At 43.1% G+C, this 26,564-nt stretch overlaps 1 protein-coding gene across 1 annotated transcript in view; it reads right to left on the bottom strand.

The window, feature by feature from the left end:
• The window catches only part of si:dkey-106n21.1 (solute carrier family 23 member 2), a 35,440-nt gene extending 9,118 nt beyond the window's left edge, over positions 1 to 26,322 (bottom strand). The window contains exons 1-8 of the mRNA XM_068602952.1: positions 26,251 to 26,322; positions 18,425 to 18,577; positions 12,286 to 12,443; positions 10,931 to 11,114; positions 10,046 to 10,227; positions 7,586 to 7,703; positions 5,791 to 5,947; positions 1,408 to 1,661 (exon numbers count right to left, since the gene is read on the bottom strand). Coding sequence (XP_068459053.1) covers positions 1,408 to 1,661; positions 5,791 to 5,947; positions 7,586 to 7,703; positions 10,046 to 10,227; positions 10,931 to 11,114; positions 12,286 to 12,443; positions 18,425 to 18,577; positions 26,251 to 26,322 — 1,278 coding nt within the window. The remainder of the gene's footprint in view (positions 1 to 1,407; positions 1,662 to 5,790; positions 5,948 to 7,585; positions 7,704 to 10,045; positions 10,228 to 10,930; positions 11,115 to 12,285; positions 12,444 to 18,424; positions 18,578 to 26,250) is intronic.
• Between the last annotated feature and the right edge of the window lie 242 nt (positions 26,323 to 26,564).

Below are 26,564 nucleotides of genomic sequence, written 5' to 3'. Positions count from 1 at the left end.
AAAAACGCTCCGCGAGACCTGAAAGGCATTACGTGACTGTCAAGAACAGCACATTGGTCTCGCTGTCGAGTAACCAAAAGCAGGAGTCGAAGGCTTGAGGTTCCCGAGGTCTGTCAGCAGGAAGCTTGTGGTTTGTTTACAGGAATACTTTCACCACAAAAGGAACATTTGAGTAACATTAATCACTCTCTGAGCGGGATAATCATAGTGTCATTCATCCAGTTGAGTCAAATGCTCACTACTTACGGAGCGTTTGACTTCAAGGTAACACAATGTGAGATATATTGTGAGTTACTGTCACTTTGTGGGTGATGAATTCCTGTAACCTTTACAAAATTCAATCACGCCCTAAGTGTCGGGGGAAGATTGTTAAAATAACTGTAAATCATAGCTTGTTTCATGAAGAAAAAAAAGAAGCCCAAAACTGCTGTATTTGGATGTGTTGAACACCATGAGTAATATACAAGTGTAATATATGGTTTGGTACTTGAGAAAATTCAAATAGCATTTAAATAGACCCCAATGGACCCCAATGGCCCCAATGGACCCCAATGGTCCCATTGGGTCCATTGGGTCCTCGTCTGAATGTTCTCTGTTCTAAACCCTCTCTAGCGTTGTTCTGCTTCACTTTATCAAAGTCAAACTTTGCAGAGATAATGTTCACATGTTGTGTTATGGTTTGGGTTAGAGTTGGACTTTACAGCTGCATCATCCTGAAAATGTTTTTTTTTTATAGGCAAACCTGAAACCTTTTCATTTCTTCCTGTGTGTCATCTTCATTTAGAAACATATAGACTGATATTTACACATCTGAACAACATCTCACATGTGTTCTCTTATTGTGAAACCAACATTATTCAAACAGCCTTAGTGGTTGCAGAGATACACACTTTCTAGTTTGGGGAGGACATTTTTTCCAGGAAACGGCCTAAAAATAAAAACAAGTTTCATAAGTTAACATAAGCTGCTGAAAACATCCTTCTGAAGGGGAACTTGATTCTGTTTTGAAGAGGATTTCTTTCTAATACAAGACCCAAGAAGTTCAGTAATCCATTGGCATTATGGGTCAACTGTGGGTCAGTGGTGCGCAGGGTCGTCCTTCACTAGCTAACGTTGATATGTCCTTGGGTAAGACACGTAATCCCAAAATTGGGGTATGTGTGAGATGTTCGTTCGCCCTGATGGACAGGTGGCCCCTCCCATCAGTGTGTAAATGGGAGAATGAAGTAGTGTAGTGTTAATTAAAGGGCTTTGAGTTGTCAGAACAAGACTTTACAGGTCCAGCAAAAAAACTAAAACACGGTGGCTATTGAGTTCTTTGGGATTTCGGGAAACATCCATCTATCTCAATGAAGATCCCAACTGTTGGCTGAGATGTTTAACAACGCAAAGAGCGTGACGAGGTACCTTGGTGATGCCGAGTGCGGCGATGTTCTGGCTGTAGGAGGTGGTGCCGTTCCCCGTTCCCCACAGCGCCGCCAGGATGCAGCCGATGCCCTCCACGGCGATGCCTCGGTTGATGGCGTGAGTCGGCGGCGGTGGGGCGCCGGACAGGCGAGCGCAAGCGTAGTAGTCGCCGATGGACTCCATGGTGGACGCCAAGACGCCCGCCGTCATGCCCAACACCGAAGAGACGCTCACCGTGGGCACCCCCCATTGACCTGTGTGTGTGTGTGAGCAGACACACAAAGATTTCACATGTATTCAGACACAGCTTTACACCTAAAAACTGGATTACTGCCATGACCCTTGAACAGTTTACAGATTGTTGAAGGCTCCAGCACTAACTGAAATCCATGTTTAGGTTTGACAGCTAGCAGACTGCTACCAGATGACCCGAGAGGTTAAGAGGGCTCGTACAGCATTAGACAAACCCTGACTCCAAAACCGTTGAGGGATTTATAGCCGAGCGGCGGGAGAAAGCATCTGTCAGAACAAAGGCCGCCTCCACGACGCCACATCCGCCTTCCTCCAACTCTGACAGAGACGGTTGGACGGGGTCCAAATATCATGCTAAGAGTGTATCCCTAGAACATATCGGAACTGAAGTCATCCCCGCAGTCCCAGCCAAAACAAATAACCTTTTTTTGGAGTATAGAGTATTTCAAGAGGTAAAGGTGGGATTTTGGGTCATGGACCCCCAACGGTGGCGTTAACGCATCAATGACTGATTGACCTTTTCTGGCTGGATGCCATGTCCAATTTAAACACGTTATGAGTGTTTGATTAAAGACACAACATCATTTTATGATTTATTGAGTCTGCATCAGCGATACCTTAAGGCACAGTGTTTCCACTTCAGACTGGGCGGGGGTTCTCCAACTGGACTCGATTCAGAGACGCTGCTGTCTTTACGGATTAGTTTTCGGTCTCTCTGTTAAAGTGGAGACCTGTGGCAACATATGAGCTAAGTGATGTATTTACACTTTAAACTTGCTCAAGAAAAGTGCAGTAACAACAGTTCGAAGTCTTTAAATGCTCCACATGCTCTGTGCCGTCGGCCTCTCGGCAAAACAGGTTCTTTCAGCCGAACATCTTCTGTCAGGGTGTGAACTGTAATTTCATTCTTGAATTGCTCAAATATAACCCTTAACTCCCACTCCAATAGTAGTGATGAACACAGAAGTCTTCTCTTTTCTATATCCTCTGGCACTTTGGCATAAATGTCCTGTAAATTGCGGTGGTGGTTCTGTGCGGTGGATTTTGTCTTTTGTCCTGATCATTTTCTATGGAAGCCCATTTCCGCCACACACACACAAAAAAAAAATTAGGACACAAAAATAAAATATATATTAGGACCCCCGAAAAAAATGTAATTAGGACCAAAAAATAAATAAAAATTAGGACACCAAAAAAAAATTAGGACCACCCTCCCAAAGAATAATAAAAATAAATACTTTTTTTTTCTTTGCTTTTTTCTAAGTCAATAAAAAAAAGACAACGAAAAAAAAAATGTCCTATTTTTTTTATTTTTTTTGGGGTCCTAATTTTTTTTTTTTGGGGAAGGGGGGTCCTAATTTTCTTCTTTTTTTTTTTTGGGTCCTAATTTTTTTTTGTGTGTCAGAAATGGGCTTCCATATATTCCTGTGTTCTGTCTGCATACTTGGGGAGTAAAATAATACGTGGTTACGTGCCAGTGCCTGGAAGTACGTCAGCATTAACATGCGCTGTGATTGGTCAGCGTGACTAGCTAGCTGCTAGCAGAACTCAGTAGTGGTAAGGAGAGTTCAGGCTGAAACATAAGATAAGTTATGACATTTTGAGTGTTTTAGTGGGTGTAGTTTTAATGCGCAATTAATGTTCAATGTGGATGCGCAGCGTGCAGCTGGGAGTGCACCACCTGTGAGCACTTTGTGAGGCAGAGCGGCCCGCGGCAGCACTGGCTGCTCGCCAAGAACAGAAACTACAGAACAATACGTGCTCTCACGTTTCCTCTTGACCTCATGACACTTTCCATAGAGGTTCAAGGACAAGTGGCGAGAGAAAGACGAGACACATTATTATACATCTTACTGTAATATTGTGATATCTGTTTTCGGCTACTGATTATAAATGTATAAGTTAAATAACAGTTATTAATATGCTTGTGTTGAAGGATGTGTATTGCGTAACACTGACATGCTGCTTTTTCTTTCATCTCTTTTTTTTCTTTAGACATGCTTCCTTCTTTTTTTTCTTCACTAAAGCATGTCATTGCAGGAAAAATATTCCCAGAGGAATATGAAGTTCTTCTGACTCAGCCTAAAGTTTATTTTCCTGTACGTCCTTTAAGGCAGGCGTCGACACGCAGGCTCGTCAAGGGAGAGATGACATTGAACGTTGCCTTTAAAGCTCAGGCGCTGTCAATATCTTTCAGCTGACAGTGCGGGCGCTTTTATCACTTTTTTTTTTTCACGATTGACAGATCAAATACAGGACCCACAAAAAAAGGCCTGCAGGAACACGCACTCGCACATAAAGACACACATTAATGTCAGGCGTAGCTAGGAGGGGTTTGGGTTCATGTTAGAGTGAACACAGCAGGTGCACAGGGGTTTATTTTATTGTAATATTTGTAAATGTGCTTGCTTGCTGCACATCCGATGGCTAACATTGTCCTGGCAGGTGATGTGTGCAAAGATTTAAAAAAAAAAAAAAAAAAAAGGTTAATAAAACCAGCACACTCTTTCACATTTATAATGAAGGAGACTTGCACCGAACTGTTCTGAAAATCAGTTTACAAGGTTGTAGAATTCTCAGATAACTTTATTTGTTCCATGAAACGAAGAGACGCATGCAAACGCCAGCACAAGTCGTTGCCGGTTTCAATTCAAAGCCGGCTCTCTGGCAGGTGAGATTTTTTAGCCCTAATATATATATATATATATATATATATATATATATATATATATATATATATATATATATATATATATATATCCATCATCATCATGTCATCTAAACATTGAATTATCGAAGACACAATTAAAGCAATGAAAGGAAAACACAGATGATCCCAATTGCTCCGAGAACCTCTGCGACATTTTTGGCGGCTCATTAAAGGGCCGTTGCGCAACCCTCAGCGAGGCTGCAGTGCGTTCTCCGTTTGCGTTATTTTGGGAAATTTGTCAAACTTAGGCAGAAGCTGGCAGGCGAGTTCAATAAAACTACAGCAACTGCCATTAAAAATGGCTGTCGGGACAACAGAAATTTACGACCGTGATAAGTGGCGGATTGTTTTCGTGTTGGTAGAACCTCTGCAGGGGTTTGGCCAACACTGGTTTATTCACATTGATCATGTGATGGATCTTGTACATAGTAAGTAGAAATTAAAGTATGCTACTTAGAACAGACAGCCCCTTTTTTATTCTGTCAGTTCAGATGTGGAAAAAACTTTATGAACTCTTCAGACAACAAGGATTCATGGAATTTACCTCCAACAACTATTCAACCGATCAACCACTGTTTAACCTTCATCTTGTGTTAGCTTTCTGTTAGCATCTCTTGTGTTCACTTTCTGTTAGTATCTCTTGTGTTAGCTTTCTGTTAGCATCTCTTGTGTTCACTTTTTGTTAGCATCTCTTGTGTTAGCTTTCTGTTAGCATCTCTTGTGTTCACTTTTTGTTAGCATCTCTTGTGTTAGCTTTCTGTTAGCATCTCCTGTGTTCACTTTTTGTTAGCATCTTTTGTGTTCACTTTCAGTTAGCATCTCTTGTGTTCACTTTCTGTTAGCATCTCTTGTATTAGCTTTCTGTTAGCATCTCTTGTGTTAGCTTTCTGTTAGTATCTCTTGTGTTAGCTTTCTGTTAGCATCTCTTGTGTTCACTTTCTGTTAGCATCTCTTGTGTTCACTTTTTGTTAGCATCTCTTGTGTTAGCTTTCTGTTAGCATATTTTGTGTTCACTTTCTGTTTGCATCTCGTGTTAACTTCCTGATAGCATCTCTTGTGTTGACGGGTCGATGTCTTCAGAAAGGTAAAAACTACAAAGTGCTATAATTAAATGCCATTCAAGTGCTACTTTATATAGTCAAGGTATAGTCAGAAAAGAGGTGTTCTTAGTTTTGCTCATTCCACCATTGAGGAGCAACACCCTCACCAGTACCCATAGTGTTGCCTTTCTATTGCACCTGGAGACTTGTTCATAGGGTAACTTTACTCAATCCAACCTTAAATGTGTCTCTCTGACATTAATAGTCCCATAGCTTCAGAAAAAAAAGAATAAGAGTAAAACAATTTCCAAGATATGGCAACCTTTCATGGATTATGCGTTTGTGTGCACGTGATTCAATACGTCACATGTGTGCACGCACCTGGGTAAGGCACGTGGAACCAGGGGGAGTTGGTCACGGCGTCCAGGCTGATGTCGGTCCGGGCCGAGTAGCCGTACTCGTCGGACTTGGCGGGGAAGACGTCGAAGACGGTCAGCAGGAAGCAGACCAACCAGGCGCCGCACATCCCGAACAAAGCCTGGGAGTTCGTCATCAGACACACAGCATCTCAGTACATTGAAAAGGAACGTCAACCAACATATTCAAGACATTTTGGAACTTTAAAGTCCTCATAGCCGGTAAATCAACCCAAAACCGCAACCGACAAACTCTGCCAATGCATCTATTTACAGTCTAATTTCGCTATTTTCTCGCATACTCAAATACGTGGGCGCAAAACAATGCTTTTATTCTCAAGGGGTGTCAAACAGCAGCTCCAGGGCAGAGGAACATGTATAAAGTATGTGAACCAATTAGCTTTTGGTTTCTGACATCTTCACAACTGATTTCTACAGGATCCATAGGAAGATAATTTGCAGTAAAAGCCATAAAAAGCTTCTTCTTTAAACCTACAAATTAAACAGTCAAGTTGCCAGAGTACGTCAGTCATCACATGATGACTTTATTATGAACAAGGGTTTGGCAAGACACTGCAGGTTCTACTCGGAGTAGACTCACCTCGTACAGCAGAGGCTCTTTCATTTGATGATGGAAAATAAATACGGACAAAAAGCTTTGTTCGCTGTGAGCAGCTGTGAGCGGGCCCTCTTTTTTTAATTATTTGTTTTACGTCAAGTGTTACAACCCTCAAGTCAAACTGACTCAGAGCTCTGTAAAGTTCTCCAGAGGAGCTTCTGCATTTTATTATTCATGTCTCGTTAATCTTTTTCTTTTAACCCGTTTGGTTGGCGCCATACTTCGCACCCGGGAGCTTCAAAGCCCGGCCGACACGCCTGTTGTCGAACAGCAGCTAATCAAGCTCTGTTGAACGATGGGAAAGGATTCATCTGTATTATTAAAGTAATGAATCCGTAGTGTATGAATAGATCACTTGTCACAGTGTAAACAACACCTTTTGCACACTCGGCAAGTGTTTCTGCAAAGTCGTGATTGACAGCCAGCGGTCGGTTGTGCAGGTTTGTAACCACGTGATGGGAAGCAGGGAGGAGGGTGAAAGACACAATATTCACTTGACTAAAAGCCTAACCTTCGTGAATTCAGATTTTAAAAAAGGAACATATTCTATGTGTTGGTTTGTCATCGCGAGAGATTAATAGAGACAACTTTAAAGGGCTCAGACGCCTCCCGTTCGGTTTCGCCGTGTTTTCTTATATTCTTGTGTTGCTAAACGATCTGCAGCTGCGTCGCCTCGTGCGTCCCTCTGCTGCACAAACAATGCTCCATTCATCTTTTCATACATTTAAATGTAATTATCTCGGCCACATTGACTTGTATTTCTATGTAAAAGAAGAAAAAAAAAATCTGAATAATTGGGCGGATACAAAATGTAACTATTACTACAAAGCAATTGTTAAATGTACCCCTTAAAAAAAGTTATTTCTCATTGGCAGGTTTAGCTCCGCCTTCCTTCCTGTTCAAAGCCTCCTTTGACACAATGTTGATTAATGTGATTTTTTTTAAAAATTGATTCATAGAAACACGTTTTTAAGAGCCACGCTGTCACTACAAGCCTTTGGCAGCTGCTGGCTTCACCCCGGATGATTCTTCGTAGTACACCGGCATTTCAACTCATTGTTTGAAGCACAACACAGGTGTTAAAATCATTATTTATGGGAGACAAGGGCGCTGAGAGACCAGGATGGTGCCGGCGGCTCACAGAGAAAAGCTTGAAGAGAGGATACTGGAAGACCTTCCACTTCTTATCCTTGTAGGCGATCATGGGAACGTTGACTTTGCTGAGGTACTGAGAGAACAGCAGAATCAGACACACCGTGCTGTGGAGAGAGAGAAGACGGGTCAAAAAGAAATCCGTCACTCACAGGAGTCCCCGCCCCCCTCCGTTCCCCTCCACTTCCCTTCAAAGGCCGTGCGCTGCTTCACAGCTGCTTAAACGTTCACAATGTTTTTGGTTTTTTGCTTGAACATGGTACGCTTCCATGCATCCCGGGGAGAGGAAGGTCAGCGCGAGTGAAAACATACCATGAAACATACGTGCCACACTGCGGGTAGCCCTAAGTGATGCTTGTCGTCGCCCGTGTGCGGCGAAAGCAGCCATTCGGACGCTGTAAAACACGTCCCTCCTCCCGCCTTTGAACGACGTCTCCCGCCGTGCGTAAAGCGCCGCACGCTGTGCATGAAAACACCGCGCGCCGTGCACGCTATGCCGTTCTGGGCCGACGCCAGCGCCGCGGGGGCGTGTTGTTTCTACGGGAACGTCTGCAGCAACCTGCAGACACAGTTACTGAGAAGATACATTTTCAGAAGGGGGTTCTAATTCGATGTGAATGCTGCAGGTGGTTCACCGAACCGGATCGAGCTTCAAAAAATATTTGAATAACACAAAGTTCTGAGAAGCCGTAACGGATCTTGGAAGACGGCAGGACTCACCCGATGGAGGCGACGCCGATGTGATATCGGGGGAGAGGAGTTGCTGATATATGAGAATGTGGACCTCCTCGTCTTGTGAGGTAACCCCGCAGGGTTTTCAACACAAAACCCCCCGGTACTTATCTTATTGCTGTCTTCATGCCGCAGTATTATTAACACATAGTACCAGAGCGGCATATTTGAGGTATATTTTTTGAGCAATCTCCTGATAATTCATCATTCACTTATTTATATAAACAGAGCTTTCGACAGAGTGATACGTTGCAGCCGATTAACACAACCTGTGCATTTTTGAGAAACATGCAACAGCGAGAAACATACAGCGCGATGTACACTTCTACTCCGGCCTGCGGGTGCAATGTTCATGAACGTTTTCGAACAGGTAGGGTCCATTGAAGTTTAAGCCAGAAACATGTGAATGTGCCCCGGGGGGGGCTGTCTGTTAATTTAGGAAGCGCTTGATTTGATGTGCAGCTGAGTTTTCTTTGAAGATTTGGAAACTCTTGGTGAACTAAATGTTTAGCATTCAACGGATAGGTGTTTGTGTGTGTGTGTGTGTGTGTGTGTGTGTGTGTGTGTGTGTGTGAGGAGGGCGGGGGGAGTCTTGAAATCTCATTGTATTTATTTGTGACGTGCATACTTTTTATTATTAGCCTGAATATGTGAACATTCAATATGTGAACGTTCTCTCTGCAAATGTTGACTTTCAAGTGAAGCAGAACAAAGTTAGAGAGGGTTTAGTACAGAGAACATTCAGATGAGGACTCAATGGCCCCAATGATCCCAATGGTCCCAATGATCCCAATGGTCCTAATGGCCCCAATGGCCCCAATGGTCCCAATGATCCCAATGGTCCCAATGGTCCCAATGATCCTAGGGGAATTCCTGGGGGGAATTATTTTTTTGGCACTTAATAGACTGATTACGGTCATGGAGTCTGGGTCTCGCTTCAGTTGTTGGCCCTCACGCGAGGTTCGGATTCACAGCTTCCACTCCGGCCCAAGGGTTGGGTTAAAATGGGCCGAACAGATTGTGTTTGTTGCATATGTTTTTCTCTGTGTGTAGAGGATCTCTGCGTCTCTGCGCCTGTAAACTGCTGGTTATAGTGTGTGTGTGGGGGGGACAACAGGGCACCGGGCGGCTAAGGAGGATAGATGACTTGAACCGTCCATGTACAGCACCGGGAGGTGGATGTGCAGAACCTTTTAAAAGCCACAAGGATCGCTCCGAGTAATGACTTTAGTCTGCATTATCTGGCAAGGCGGTCGGTGAAGGAAGACAGATTTTATGGGGTTGGACGGGTCGGGAGCGACGGTAAATCAGAAGGCGCGTTAGCGTGGAAGCCGCTGTGGAGATTGAGCAGATTTTAAAACTGTGGCCGTGACTGCTTTGATAAAAAAAAAAAAAAGAAAAAACTTGGCGGAAAACAGACAATAAGTCACTGAATGAATGCAGACGTTTAAACACACAAATTAGATTAGACGTCCGCTTCTGGTAAATGTCGTTTGATTCTCATCTCCGTGTCTCATCTTACTGCGCTGTACTCGCAAACGCCAAAGATACGTCACCGTTTATCCACATTAACGTTATCGTATCAGTCGCGTATTGCACATTTTATTATTACTCCCATACGCGGAAAGGGGTTCATCCAGTTCGAGAGGGTTTAATAAGTTAATAAGACACTCTACGTGGTGCTGATATCCTTTAGCGCAACGCAGCGTCCACTCACAGAGCGGCTATTCCCCAGTGGCCTCCGGACTTCTTCCCGGCTTCGATGAACAGCGACAGGCCGATGAGGTTGATGGTGGGAGCGATGGCCAGCGGGCCGATGTACTTCAGCACCAGACCCACCAGCCCGGAAAAGCCCAAGAAGATCTGCAGCAGAGAGGACACCAGGATGGCGCCCTGGATCTGAGCACAGGGGAAAGGACACGGGTGAGCTAATGTTATGCTCCATGTGGGGCTAACCTGTGCAGCATATAGCATGCCAAAGGTGTTCCTGGAGGTTCATTTAAGCTCAGATTAAATGCTTTTTACGACTGTGAATGGAAGAAAAAAAAGACATCAACAATTTCTGATATCGTCACCTTCCTAAAATAATGGCTAATAATAATTTTGCAAGCTTTTCAAGAGGACATTTTTAAGCTAGCATTTAAGCTAGCAATTTAGTTAGCAATTTTGCGAGCATTTTTGTCAATGAAAATGTCACTTGAACATAATATTTGTCATCATAACATAATTTGACCAGTATTATAGTATGCCTGTTGTGTTTTTTGAAAAACCTGAAAAAATGGCTTAGGCCATTCTTTATTGTGATTTTAAGATAAATGCAAAATATAAACATTTTATATTTAGTTTTCGAGTCAAAGACATGTTTTTTTTGGGTGGACATTTAGGGAAAAAATAGCCGCGATACAAAATAATAAGAACAAAAGATGACGACAAGATCTTGCTATTCATCTATACACTGTAAAACACTGTTGAAATATATTTTAAAAAATGAAAAAAATATGTATTTAAAATGATGGGCTGCACCAAATTATTTTCTGAGAAATGTGGCCTTTTCAACACAGTTTGTTGACCATCTCCTGGGTGGAGGAACTATCTGACGCACCTCACGCATGCGTGACATCCAGACCTCGTCCGAGTTCCCGGCCGGCGGCGAGCTGCTGCTGTTCTGCAGCTGCATGGACGGCGTCGCGGTCGCCTCCGGGTCGGGACACTGCCACTTGGGGAGAGCGAGAATGGCCAGAGTCGGGGTGATGAAACTGAACGTCCCCCCCTGAAGGATCGGTAACCTGCATGTGAGTAAAGGTGGGTTAAGGGTTAAAGGTCAGAGGTAAAATATCTCCCGCTAGATTGCATTAATATCTCCTCAGCTTTTTTTTGTTAACAATACTATTTTCTGTCATTATTTTTCTAATAGAAATATCGTCAATATTGACTAACCCTAATGTACATTATGAAGAATAATGCATTCAATAATCTGGACTGTGCACGTATGGATTATATTCTTTATCTTTCTGGTGTTGCAGCGTTGATATTCCTACCAACCTTTTTGTCTGCTTGTCTTTGTGTATTCATCCTTTTATTCCCTGGTTCCTAAGAGGCCCGAGCAGCACAGCTTTTCTTTTCAAGATAAAGATGTACTTACTTACAATGTCAAAGTGTTTGCTGGGATTCCACTTTCGGCCCTTTGAGCTGTTGCCAAACTGCGTAGGTGGAAAACTCGAACAAACGCATTTGCAATTCACGCAGGCTAACGATCACAGCAGTGGGGGCAGGAAAGTGTGTGTAGCGCCCTGCACTGTACTCTGCAGTGTGTGTGTGTGTAGGCGACAGCCGCACTGTGAGGCATCGAGATTGATGCATCGCTCTCAGAAGGATTTTCCTCTCAAAGTGCCAAATGGCTCCCGGGATTTCACATCTCTGTTGTGAAAGGAAAGCCACGAAATAAGCCGTGTAAACTCTGGAGATCAAGAGGCTTTAAGGGAAAACGATTTCTTTTCCCGAGCTCATCCTGAAGGATGAATCTCATTTCCAGTGTTAACGTTACGTCGAAACCCCCCGACGGGTGCGTCCGGTTAAGAGTCTCCGCTCTCGCTCGTGCACGCGGAGGTTTGATAAACCGTCACAGGACGGCTGCGAGGAGGCCGTGCATGTACTGCAAGTGTTAGAGGACATCGTTAAATACCGTCACGCAATCCTCAATACATTAAGATTTAAATACTTCCTCGTCCTCTTCGTCAGACGGGTAAAGTCTTCGGGGCTAAGGTGTGTTCAAAGATAATAAACTGGAGTTCCCATCGTCTCCTAAAGCAGGGCATTCCCTTAATTTGTACCTGCTGTGAATCTTAAAACCACAGGGAGTGAGACTACATGAGAAGCCCCCTGAGGTGGATCTCGCATGTGGATGTGTAAAAAACTTCTCCGTAGAGGGCCAGGTGAGACGATCAGGTGGGCTCTTACCTGGTACCCACGGCCGTCTGCAGCAGCGTACATAGTCCCGACACAAAGAATATGGTGGAGATGAGCTGGCTCTTGGCGACGTTGTTGTCCTGTATGCAGAGGGGCTCGGCCAGGATCAGCGGGACTGCGATGATGCCCCCGAACGCCAGGATGTAATGCTGTGGAGGCAGGAAATGGATCAATTGCGGGGCTAAAACATAGATAAAACATTTAATCCCGGGTTGATCCGGGTTTCTTCTTTTATTTAATTCTTCTGCTCAATATTTTGACATGTGAATAAGAAGATATGTGTTTCTTAAAACCAAGAAAAGAAGCAAAAAGTGTTCCAAAACCAAGCGTTGCAAGAAATTGTAGAAAACAAGATCTGTATCGCCCTGTAAAGCCGCTATTTGTCAGGTTGAGCTAACGCTATTCATCAGGTTGAGCTAACGCTATTCATCAGGTTGAGCTAACGCTATTTGTCAGGTTGAGCTAACGCTATTTATCAGGTTGAGCTAAAGCTATTTGTCAGGTTGAGCTAACGCTATTTATCAGGTTGAGCTAACGCTATTTGTCAGGTTGAGCTAACGCTATTTTATGAACTTTAGAATGTTACAAATGAGCTTCTGCAAAAACATGTTTCAAAACCAAACATCAAGAAATGATGGAAATATGATATCCTTATTGCCCTCTATAAGAGCTGCTATTCATCAGGTTGAGCTAACGACGTTTCATGAAGTTTAGAGTATTACAAATGAGCGGCTGCAGAGTTTATGTTGGGCCAACGCAGCGAACTGCAGATAAACCACCATGAAGGCGTTCTCATTAATCAAAACAAGTGGTTTCACACCTGAACCATCCAGCGCCCCACCTGTCACCACGTCATTGTTTGTTAGCAGGTACCTTTAGCTCGAAACCAGATGTGGCCCTCCTCCACCTCCTCCACCTCCCTCAGTCAAGCTCCCTTCATTCGTCATCGGATAACAGCTACTCCCTTCTTCACCACCAGTTATATTGTAAAATATGCAACGAGGACGTCGGCATTCATGCTATGCTAGTCGCCGATCTCGGATAACGTTGCGTCGTAGACAACCGAGAAGTGTTTAAACTGACAGGCGGAAAGCCGGTTAGCGCTAGCATTACCGCTAACGGCCGACGATGGTTCTGTTAAGTTACATTATGATGCGTTCAGGCTCTGAAAATTAGCATAGGGGCGAAGATATATCACAAAGTTATGGTGATGTGTTCACATGTAGTGTTGGTGAAACAGGTGAGAGGTGTTTTCACAGCAACATAAATCGGTATTAGAGATAAATTATCACCTGATCATTAATTCTACTGATCTACTTAGAAATGCAATATTTTTTTTTCCTTATCACTTGAATTGTGTGTGTGTGTTTTGTTGAAAATTCCAGGCAGATGTCGATAAGACTCATCAGATTTACGGGGGTATTTTACAAACCTGCAGCTCCCATAAATCCAATGGAGATGGTCAATGTCATGACAGGGAACCGGGAGGAGAATTCCTCCAGAAAGAATGCTGCTTTAAAAAAACACAATTCACCTAATCACTTAATCCCAAATAGACGCCGACTCCTCCTTACAAAATTTATACATATTGACTCTCAATAAATTCATCCTTGCCTTGTTTTTTTAAATATCATAAACTTTGGCAACTGTCGTAAATTTGGAGCAAATCACCGATTACATGGTGGATATGACTCAGAATAGTACCTGACAAATAGGCTACTGACTCCTGTTTGAGTAACAAGAGTGCCAAGATATTTCAGATAATAATTCGGGCTTTAAACAAAAACTATACTATACAGTGTCTATATATTTGTGTGTGGGGTTGGAAGCTTGGTGAAGTAGAGACAACACCCAAGAAGCAGTTGGTAGGGAGAAGAATATATATAAATTAAGGCACACAAAAACAAGCCATGTTAGTATCTCTCCACTAGTTCAAGGCCTCGCCAACCAGCCGATGTTTTTTAGTTTTCGTTGTTGGTGTCCTGTGACGTCAAAAAAAGAATTTGTCTTGTTGTTTAATGCAAAAAAAATGTCCGAAGCGACCCCCAGATTAATGACAACCAGACAGTTTTGGGTCCGGTTCGTTAACTTCTTTCATTGGGCACTTTGAGCCACAGTAAAGTGTGGGCGAGAGAGACGTCGTAGCTGAGGGTTAAAGGTCGGTCCAATGCGGGAAATAACTCAATGAATCAGGGTTAAATCAGGTCAGATTAAATGGAATAGAGAGCACACCCTGATAACCCCGACGACCCCGCAGATGTTGCTGGACTTTCCTGCAGATTCAACTCACGAGGGCGGCGCATGTCCGAGTGCGTGTCCGAGTGCGTGTCCGTTTGCTGTTTGCGGCGTCGTGGGCGTTTTGTCGTGACTCGGAGGTGACCCCAATAACGCGCACGCGTGATTTACGGCTCGTCTCAACCACCTGGGAATTTACAGCTCGTCCGCTACGTGTTGTTTCTGTTTAGAAGAGAAAGTCCTCCAAGTGCCCAATGAACGACGTTAAATGAACCGCATCCCAAGACTGGACTCCACTGTCATTAATCTGGGGTCCAGTTGGATGTTTTTGCCATTTTTTCTTGCCACAAATTCCTTTTCGACAAAACAGGAAACCAACAACGAAAACAACAAAACATCGACTGGTTGGCGAGGCCTTGAACTAATTTAAAGGTTGTGCTCGCTAACACGGCTTGTGTGCCTTATTTTACACATCTTTTTTTGTATTCTTAATCTATTTTAATACCGCGTGTAAGGGGAAACTAGCAAGGTGAGTTCTGTTATCTGTGCCGATGACAATACAAACATCTTGAATCTTGAGACAGTCAGTGGCTTGAATCCAAAAACATCCGTATGAGCCAATAATAAAAAAATTCAGTTGAGTTGGCATCATGCTTCTGAATCAAAACCGGTCTGCAAATAAGGGTTATTTGAATGAATTAATCAATTGGTTCATGACAGTCATTCCAAAAGTTGTTTCTGGATTTGTGCCCATCACAATATCCAAAATCCAAGATGCTGTCAAAATAAAAAAAAAAGTCCCTTGTTGTGTTTTCCCAACAGTCCAAACCCATCTTCTAACTTCTGCTTAAAAAAAAATGTTTTAGCAGCAATTCTCTAAGATACAAGCGTTGGTTTGCAGGGTTGCACGTTGTCCTTTTTTTTTTTTGGAAGCTTTCATGCTTCCCATGAAAAAGGAGCTTGTGTGCAAGTAAAAACAGTGCCATGACAAAGACTAATGCAAGGAGCTCTAAACTTGCAATGATCCCTGAGGGAAAAGAGGTGGTTTGCAGCTGTAAAAGTAGTGCGTCAAATTGTGAGGAATGAGACTCTCTTTTTTTTTTCTTCATCTTTTTGATCTTTCGGTTAGTCTTGAACCCTTCCCGGGGTCGACTATTCATTTTCTTTCGACGCGGAGCCGCGCATGTGTTCCTCACAGGATGCTCTAAAACAAATGTATTTTTTATTTTTTTTTTAAAAAAGGGCAAATGTGTACAGCAATTATGAACAACAAGCAAAATATGTATTAATCACCGCAGTGTTCTTCCTGGTGGGGAGGCGGCCATCATTTTTTATCTTCATTGTGTTCCAAAATGTGAGCTGACGCATCGCTTCGTCACACAAACGCACAATAATTCAGACAAAACAAGAAACTCAGCAATTAAGGCATCCGTCTTCCATCAGACGGGCGTCTGGTTCCAGACTCCCCGCTGACTAGACTTTACTTAATCCAGCGTCTTCACAGTAGTTTTTTATACACTACCGTTCAAAAGGTTGATGTCACCCAGACACATTTCTGTTTTTTCGCTAGTTCTCTTATGGAACATCCTTCATTTCTAAAAAGAACAAGAACAGACTGGAGAGTTTCACATAAAGTTCTCTCTTTCTGGCCATTTTAGGAGTTTATTGAACCCACAAATGTGAAGCTCCAGATCCTCAACCAGCTCAAAGGAAGAACAGTTTTACAGCTTCTCTCTCCAGCAGAGCTGCTTTCAGCTGTGTGACATCACTGCTCAAGAGTTTTCAATGGTTTTTATTGGTTTTTAAGGATTTTAAGGGTTTTCTATTCATCCATAAGTCTTCTAAGGTGATGATCAAACACAACGTACCGCCTGAACACTGGAGCGATAGCTGCTGGGAATGGGCGTCTATTATGGAAGCCCATTTCCGCCACACACACACACACAAAAAAATTAGGACCAAAACAATAAAAAAATAAAAAAATTAGGACCAACAAATAAAATAAAATAACATTAGGGACAAAAAAAAAATTAGGCCCAAAAAAATAAAAAAAGGTGTCAATTAATTATTTTTTTTTTTAAATCTACTTTTTTTGTTTTCGTTGGCGAAAATAAATAAAAAATATCCAAGCAATCTGTTATTTCATCACTTTGGTTTTACAATACCTTCATTTAAGTGTAAATATGTTTGTTCATACAACAAAACAAGTACAAGTCACATAATAGTCCAATCTTCTTTCAATTCACATATTCTTTTAATTTAACATTGCAAACACTGTTTTATATTCAAGTGCTCTTGTTGTTTACCAAAAGATAGCTTAGCATTGTCAACCACCTGTAAGCCTGTTGATGGGTTACTTTAGTGTAAATAATTCATTTAATATACGTGTGGACTTTGCATTTTACTCAGTTCTTAAAAATGGTCAATGGAAGGTCAACAATGTTCTTTGTGTGTACAAATATTATCTACAATTATATTTAGGTTGTAACTGTAATTTTGACATTTGTCAGTAATCAAGTTCTCATTTCTCTCCTGGAATGAAACAGGTTTTTTTTGTCGTTGCCTTTTTTTAAGTCAACGAAAAATAAAAGACAACGAAAAAAAAAGTATTTTTTTTTGGTCCTAATTATTTTAATCTATTTTTTCCTCATTTTTTTTGTGTGTTGCGGAAATAGGCTTCCTTACTCTATATACCTATGCTCAGGATATATTCTATTAAGAACCAGACGTTTCCATGCAGAATAGTCTTTCACCACATTAACAATGTAGAGAGTGAATTTCTGATTCATTTATTTTATCATCATTGCAAAAAAACTGTGGTTTTCTTTGAAAAATTACGACATTCCTAAGTGACCCCAAACTTTTGAACGAAAGTGTATATTTCAATATTTGGAGTTGTGACCTGGTGCAGAAAAGACAAATTCACCAGATTCAGTGTTTGACGCTCCAAATTTCTCTCAGTAAGCGTCTCCATCTGCATTGAAAGGAAACCTGCAACACATTTACTGCATGATTTCAATGTCACGGCTCAAACTCATGACCTTCTGGTCTTCTGATTGACTCGTGGAGTTTTTTCTCATCACGTCCTTTTTCTCTCAACAATGCTCTTTGCATTAGAAATTGTCTTTCGATCTCTAATTTCCTCCTGAGGGTAAACTCCTAAGTAAGTAAGTAAGTAAGTGGGTTGTCTCCTCCGACATCAGATTTGTAAGTGCAGTTTAGTGCTGGATGAGAGGACGTCAAAATCAAATCCATGCGGATTACTGACTTAATGTCAACACAAATAACGAATAAGTGCCTAATTGTTGTGCGTTCCAAAGACCGACCGAAGAAATAGGATTTACAGTTTCCACGAAATGTCTGACGTTGTATTTAAAGCGATTAAGAACGCAGTAAAATATAATACATGGTCGTTTTAACACATGGAAACACTTGCTGTAAGGCAGCGGAATAATTTATTTCGTAAAAGTGTTTTAAATACTACCAATATATCGGGAGTGCGCCGCCAAAACACATTTTTCTCGGCGGAGAAAAAACACTACAAATCTCGTTTTTATCGGCTTGTAAGATTCTGGGAAACGAGTCATTCGGCACGAAAAAGCCCGTTGAAGAAGAGTGATTACTTGGCTAATGGATTAAAACTCACAACCCTCATATTTGTCTTTAATCAACACTAGAAAAAAAGATATTTAGCCAAACTCATCAATCAAGGTATCCATTTTCACCGCATTGCGTAAAAGAGCGTCACCAATCGATGCTATTTATGTTAGCATTGGATTAAACGACGTCATGCAACGTTAAAAGTTGATGTTTTAAGTGTTTATGTTCAGTTTACAGAGGCCTCCTCGATCGAAGGCTGTCACGCCGGGCCGGACCGGCCACGGCATCGATTTACCTGGAAGCCCAGCAGGATGCAGAGGTACCACGGCGGCCGGTCGTTGAGGGAGTAAACCAGATCTGCGCTCTTGTCGCGGGCCTCCTCCAGGGCCTCCTCGAGCGGCTCTCCGACGTCCACGGTCAGCTGTGGAGGTTCGTCGGCGTCTTTGTCCTCGGAGAAAAAAAGCAAAGCGACGGCATGAAAAAAAAAAAGATTTAGCAACGCTCATCCGTCTCAGCGACTTCAAACTGGATTTTCTCTGGCAACGCGAGCAGAACCTTTTGAACCGATCACCCACCGCTGAGCCAGAGTCTCTCCGAGCAAAGCGCTTCCATCATGTTTTTGTTTTTTTTCTGTGCCTTTGAAACTGAAGTTCAAGGGAAATCCTTCCATCTTCACTAGTAGCTGTGGGTTTAGTTCAGCTCAGCATCTAATGGACATAATGTGAGTGATGACCTGTGGATTGGTATGGTAATGGTAGTGAGAGGCAGGTGGGCTGAACGACATATACATTTACCCCAAAATCCTCTCAACATGTGGATGTTAAGGTGCTGAAAGCTGAATTGCTGATTTCCTGTCATTCAAAAAGAGCTTTATTGCGTTTCTTGAAAGTTGGAGGGAATGTCCCATTGCAAGATATCTCACCGTCGAGGTCCTTTTAACTGAGAGGGGTTGACTTTATTTCTGAGCTAAATAGAAAAAAAATACAAAAACATTCAGCAAACTAACGGAAAATATGGACTTCAACAGAATGTTTTTGCTTCACAAAGACATAGTGACTTTTGCAAAAGACTTCAACGATTGTTTTGATTGAGGGCTTACAAAGACCAGTACCGTTTGTCTTTTTTTTTTAACCATTAATATACAGAACAAGCATTCATGAAGGCAGGAAAAAGGAAACATTGACCGAGCGGTCACTTCTAATGTCAACACACATAAAGCAGATAAAATATATAAATATATATTCCCTCCCACGCGCCCCGCAGTGACAGCAGAGGCCTCTAAAAACACTGCGGCCGACACAGGCAATTATTAACAAACACATTTTATAAAATAAAACAATATATATTTTTTAAATAACAACGCATTTACAAGAAATGATCACCTTTAAACCTGCCGCAGCCTTGCCAGAAGTCCCATATTTATCTTAAAGGGGTCCTCGCTACTCGCTTGTGAGAGTAGAAAAGCTAAGAGTAAGGGAAAAGGTATGTTAGCCACGAGGCTAATTTGTACATCGTAAAATAGCATCGTGGACGGGTGAATCACGTTGAAGTGAAGGTTCACACCTTCACTTTAACGTGGAATCCTGCAGGCGGACGGCTCCCCAAGGCCTTCAACACGCCACCACGACGGAGCGCTAAGAGTTAGCCATCGCGGAAAGAATATTGAGCTAACGTAGCATGAAAAGTCACGCTTCTCTGGAAGGGGGTGAGTGTGTGTCGCCACTGAGTTGCATTCAGGTTTAACAGGGAGGGAAACTTTACTGGCATCTTGACCTCTGTGACCTCATTCATGACACCACCAGCGCCGCAGCTTCTGCTCCCATTTGAGTGACGAATGTGTGTAACAAGAGGTATTTTCCATCTTGTGTCAACTAAATAACAACTTAGGCGACGCTTAATTCCTCCACTGTTGATGTCGTTTGCTGGATTCACCTCAATGCACTCATACAAACAGTGAAGATCCTATATATATATATATATATATATATATATATATATATATATATATATATATATATATATATATATATATCAAGCGTGGCCATCTGGTCCTCATGTATGCAACACTATCTGAAAGACACAGTGGAGGTGAGGTGGTCAGCAAATTTCAGTGTTGCAGTACTGTCCATGAAGCTGTCAAAATAAAAGCCCCGACACAATTAAATTCATATAAACTTGTCCAACGACTTCTTGGAAGTGTAATCTTGTGTAAAAGCCAGATGTTACAGCTTTCCCACCGGTCCCTTAACTCAACCTTTAATTTGAAGGATCAGGGGCATCAAATGCTGTCTCTAAACTCCACGTCTCAACGTAACGAAGTCCATGTGTGACTCGTGCGCACGGATCCAGCCGACACTGAGCGAGGCCTTGAGCAGGAACAGGTGCCAGGTGCGTCCGCAACGACCGCCGCCGTAATGTTGGATTTAATCAAGACAGACCAGAATATGGCACCTGGTCCAGACTGCACACGCATCAGGCGCATTTTTTGTCACGGACGCAGATTAGCAATAACTTTTTAATCTGTGCAGCTGTACAGAGCCGTGCAGCTAAACTGCAGTTCGCTGTGAAACGCTCCATGATGACAGTTAAACACTTTGTGTATCGCTCGCTAAGCACTTCATTCAAACCTGACAGCAAGTCAGGTTGTATAGAAGTCTATGCTTCATGTGTTGAAGCTGCATTCTCTCTCCTGACCACCAGGGTTCGACTCCCTCTGGTTGTATAGAAGTCTATGCGTCATGTGTTGAAGCTGCATTCTCTCTCCTGACCACCAGAGGGCGACCCCTATGGTTGTATAGAAGTCTATGCTTCATGTGTTAAAGCTGCATTCTCTCTCCTGACCACCAGGGGGCGACTCCTCTGGTTGTATAGAAGTCGATGCTTCATGTGTTAAAGCTGCATTCTCTCTCCTGACCACCAGAGGCGACTCCTCTGGTTGTATAGAAGTCCATGCTTCATGTGTTGAAGCTGCATTCTCTCTCCTGACCACCAGAGGGCGACCCCTATGGTTGTATAGAAGTCTATGCTTCATGTGTTAAAGCTGCATTCTCTCTCCTGACCACCAGGGGGCGACTCCTCTGGTTGTATAGAAGTCGATGCTTCATGTGTTAAAGCTGCATTCTCTCTCCTGACCACCAGAGGCGACTCCTCTGGTTGTATAGAAGTCCATGCTTCATGTGTTAAAGCTGCATTCTCTCTTCTGACTACCAGGGGTCGACTCCTCTGGTTGTATAGAAGTCTGTGCTTCATGTGTTGAAGCTGCATTCTCTCTCCTGACCACTAGGGGGCGACTCCTCTGGTTGTATAGAAGTCTGTGCTTCATGTGTTGAAGCTGCATTCTCTCTCCTGACCACCAGGAGGCGACTCCTCTGGTTGTATAGAAGTCTGTGCTTCATGTGTTGAAGCTGTCGTCAACTCTCTGGTAAAACGGGCCACGTGGGACCGATCAGCTTCCTGTGGGTTTTGTTAAAAAAAAACACTCTCTTAAGTGGAAGTCTCGCTGCGTTGGTTCTCGTGGAATAACACGTTTTGGCCGACATGTTGTAGAACAAAAACAAAAAAACACTTCAGCCAGTACGATCTGTTTTCTCTTGTATATTTATATTTTTGGAAACGTCCCATGTGACCCGCGAGCCGTGTTCAGATGCAGAGGCGTCATGTCCCACTTAACGCCGTCCACATGGGACGGATCGGTTTCCAAAAGGGCTCCTGCGAACTCTTTTGACGACGTGGTCAGAGGCGGTGTTTTTAAGGTGAAACGGGTCGGACATACGAGACGACGTCGGCCACGCACAAGGTGCTACAAGCACGTCATCTTCTGGAAAAAGACATTTCCTCAAACAGGATTTACGGGAGGACAAAACTGTTGGATAGACTTCTTCAAATCTGTTGTGGCTTTCATTTATAAAGGGCTAAAACCTGGTTATTTACTCTCAAAACCACGATAAAAACTCTCCTCAGAATGAGGTTTTTCATCGGCAGACGACACTAATATCAGCTACTTTACAAACATTATTAAATGCTCCGCGTTGGACGATCTCGAATAAGAAGCCTCTGTTCCACAAAGTTGTCCTGCGTCAGATAAAAGCCGACAAACACCATGTAACGTGTCTTTAAACACGGCGCATAAGAAGACAAAGTGTCATCCACCAACTGTTTTTTTTTAAAAACAGCACTATGGGAAAGGTGTAAATTCTTTCTTTTATTCACTTCACCCTCTCCCCAAACTCGTTAAATAAACTCATTTTAATCCCAGATGAAATGACATAAAGCCACTGATTGGTGATGTGTTTTTGTCCCATGTCACCAGCAAATAGATTAGAAACGACTTGAATAAAAAAGCCATTTAAAACGCGCCCCGAGTGCTATTGTTTGTCAGTAAACTTTAAGCCTAACCCTGAATCCCTTTACCGGTGAGCTCATGGTTTGTTTGTCTTCACGTGTCGTGTTGTTTGAAGTTCAGGAAACTTCTCCCCCTCTTCTATCAATCTTTACTTCCCCTGCTGTGTTATGTCATCGGTCGCAACGGAGGTCAAACTCAGAGCACGGCGCTCGGAGGCAATTTCGTCTCTAATTTGTACGCCGCGCCGAGTTGAGCGTCACTATACTCCCCACGGAGAAGCAATTTCACCCCCATCAATGTCTGGGAGGGTCAAGCCTATAAATAACCTTCTGAAACTCCTTTTTTTAAAAAAAAAAATTACTTTTCCAAGGTTCAAAGATGTCCAGAAACCCACCTCCATTGTTCCACCTGTCACTATAATAGAAAATGTGTTGTGTTCATCCGTACAACACTTATGCAACACAACGGGGGGGTTGCACGGCCCGGAAAACGAAAGCCACGTGCCGCAGCCGGTCGAGGCCTTCGGTGTCTCGGGGGTTAAATCTCACATTCGATGAGCGACTTCAAACAAGAGGGAGCTCAGTGCAGTGCATCCGCCTCCCACCAGGGTCTCCACGGCAGGCCTGCAGCCTCCTCTCTTTGATTTAGTGCGTCACAGGGCGCTCAGCAGGTGGTGCTGCAGCCTCGCTCCGCTTACACGGCAGTGTGCTGCCACCTAGTGGCCATCAACCCGCACTACAGCAAGTGGAAGGAGCCACATAACCAGGGAACAAAAAGATTCAGATTTGAAAGCTCTTTTACTTTAAACATCAAAAGTAAAAGCTCATAAACTGCTGCATGTACGTATGTATAACTCACATGCGTAAGTCCATAAATGTTGCATCAGCGCCACCTGTTGGAGAGCCCCGTCTCTTCCTTTCTACTTCTAGCAGTGAAATAGTCTCAATGAGGATCCACACGAGGATTTAAAATGATGTGTTTGATGAACCGTTAAGTCAGCGGTTCTCACACTGTGGTTTTATTTTACCCTGTAGAACTTCTCATGGAACCAAAAACAGGTATCTTGGGGTGGACCCTGAAAAAAGGCTCAAAATCGGGTAAAGAATTCGGGAATAGTCAATAAAATATGATATAAAAAATATAAATAATGGAGCTATGAACTTGTGAATGAAAAGTCTCCTTTACCTTCTGTCACTTCTGTCTGGTGAAAATCACCTGAACATGTGCCTGTTAATGAAAACAGGGATTGGAGCAGAGAGACACATCTACCTTCAATAAGACACGCCTACCTTCAATAAGACACGCCTACCTTCAATAAGACACATCTACCTTCAATAAGACACACCTACCTTTAATAAGACACGCCTACCTTTAATAAGACACGCCTACCTTCAATAAGACACGTCTACCTTCAATAAGACACGCCTACCTTTAATAAGACACACCTACCTTTAATAAGACACATCTACCTTCAATAAGACACGCCTACCTTCAATAAGACACGCCTACCTTCAATAAGACACGCCTACCTTTAATAAGACACGCCTACCTTCAATAAGACACACCCACCTTCAATAAGACACGCCTACCTTTAATAAGACACACCCACCTTTAATAAGACACACCCACCTTCATTAAGACACACCTACCTTCAATAAGACACGCCTACATTAAATAAGACACGGCCACCTTCAATAAGACACTACATTCAATTAGTTACTTCCTATGTCACTTTCCACTTTTAATGGTTAGCATGTGCTTTATAAACGTGTTTCAGCCTCAGTGTATCATCAATAAGTCCTAATATAACAATAATAATAATATATATTACTTAATTTAAAACGAGGAGTCCATCATTTATGAAGTACGCGGCCAGCCAGCCGGTGGACCTGCTGCAGTGGAATGAGATGTTTTGTGAAGGGGTCGTGGCGCTCAGCGCCTCTGAAGGCCCTCGCAGTAACGTATTTACTGTGAAACACAGCGGTTGGATCATAGTTCACGTGACCGGCTCCTTGCAGCCTGCACCTGAAGGGCTTTCCCTTGAGTCAGGAGGAGGAGCGCTTTGTCTGGAACGACAAACAGCAACCAAGTTCACGCTCAACTGGTCAGCGTTCAACCTGCGACTGATGGGAGCCTCTTCAGGCAGCAGCGTTGACGCATCAGAAATCCTGTCTTCTCAAAGTCCTGAGACCTGTCCAGGAGACGAGATAAGAGATCTGAGCCGTGTTCCCGCTCTGTGACTTTGTGTTGATTTCCACACTTTCATACAAACATGCACGCAACACATGTATGTGCAGCTATTTCCACATATAACACCAACTACTTTCCAATAGAAAACACGTTCCCTTGAGTTCAATACTGCCACTTATTTGGCATTAGTTTCATAGCTCTATATATATACTGTTAGATTTTGTTTGTATACTTGCTTTGCTGTGTGGTTCTCTACCCATGAAGGCGGTTGCTGCTGCCCCTGAAGCCAGCCTTTGTACTTTTTCAAGGAGGTGAACCTTCATCATCATCTGATACCCGAAACCAGAAATTGTCTACCGAGAAAACAAAAGCTCACTTGTACAAACGGCCTGAAGAATGTTAAAAACACACATTTGCTTTCCAAAAATGCGTCGCTTTGCACCGGCGGGTCATGAGGTCCAGGTAGGCAAGACATTGTGTAGCAGCTGTAGTGTGTAATGAAGCCTTTAGTTCACACAATGGCTGCATGTGCTCATCATAGTGTATCCTCATCTGCCTCCATTTCATCACGGTCACCAGTATTATTCTCACATGTGACTGATGTTTTAAGCTCCACACACTCCAGGAAATCTTTAAAAATTGGTCGTGTGAGATGCAGCGTCCTGTTCTTGAACCGCTGCAACGGAAGACAGCGTCACTTTTTAAAAATATTCTGCCGCATTTGACCTAAAAAGATCCGTGCAAAACTTCAACCGTTGCAGACTTAGTTTCAGATCAATCGTACGTACGACACACTGAAGGGGTTCATTGTGAAACACTTCACCCAAGCTCAAAGCCTAACAATGAATTATGGATACTTAATCTGGACGTCAACGTCATGGCACGCTCCATCGCTTTATCAAACGTGTGAATCCCGGTTCAACATCTTTGAGTTCATTGTATGCTAGAAGCCTCGGGCCTCTGACTGTCAGGTGGTGTACAAAACACGGGGAAGAATAATAAATGTTGACCCCCTCCTTTCCATCGCCGGTATTATTGTTGAGCAACACAAGGGGAAACATAAGGTCCTCTGGGGCTCAGCTGTGTACACTTGCACGCCCCACGTGGCCTGACCTTTTAACCACACACACACACACACACACACACACACACATCCTCGCTTCAATAGCTTTCGTACACGTTGTTTTGCGGTCGACGTTTCATCATCAAGACTTCACTTTGCAAAACCGCGCAATCGATTTCACTGAAGTAACCCGTCTTCTGTGGAGCGCGTTCACACTTTGAGTCCTTTCACATTCCTCAGTGGCTTACATTCAGCGCCGGACTGTAAGAAACTAGGACGCAGAAGAGATTTCTTATCGATAGCCGGAGCGCAAAACCTCAAAAATTCAAAATAGCTTCTTTTTTTATAGTAGTTTGTTAAGGATACGCAATACAAAACACAAAAAAACATAAAATACATAAAGAAAAGAAACACACAAAGTGCAAATAGGAGGTTTGGCACTTCAACCCTCAATGGGTGTTTGACACTTTGATGTATTTGGTGTCACAAAGCCAGACGAGGAGAGTGAAGATGAGGCTGCACTTACCCCAAAAGCAGGGTTGACCGTGCCCTGCTCCTTCAGCCCCAGTTCTATCTTCTCCTCCGTGGTGAGTCGCATCCTGATATATTAAAAAACCAGGCGGCGTGCAGCTGTTTCTGGGCCCGAGTCGACTCGCCGCACACACACACACACACACACACACACACACACACACGGCCAGGTGGTGAAACTCTCTACCTGTTGAAAAGCCCGAGTGTCTGAGTCAGAAAAGCGAGCGGGCGGCTCAGTTATTTCGTAATCTCCTCTCCGGCCGGCTCAGAAACATTTTCTGCTCTGGCTGCTGAGCCCAATGTGCGCTT

This window comes from Clinocottus analis, unplaced genomic scaffold (genome assembly GCF_023055335.1).
Source record: "Clinocottus analis isolate CAN_PGR_092001 unplaced genomic scaffold, fCliAna1.0.p SCAF_6, whole genome shotgun sequence".
In the NCBI taxonomy this organism is placed as follows: domain Eukaryota; kingdom Metazoa; phylum Chordata; class Actinopteri; order Perciformes; family Cottidae; genus Clinocottus; species Clinocottus analis.
Note: the sequence above shows the minus strand (reverse complement) of the source record. Positions and strands in the feature narration are given on the sequence as shown.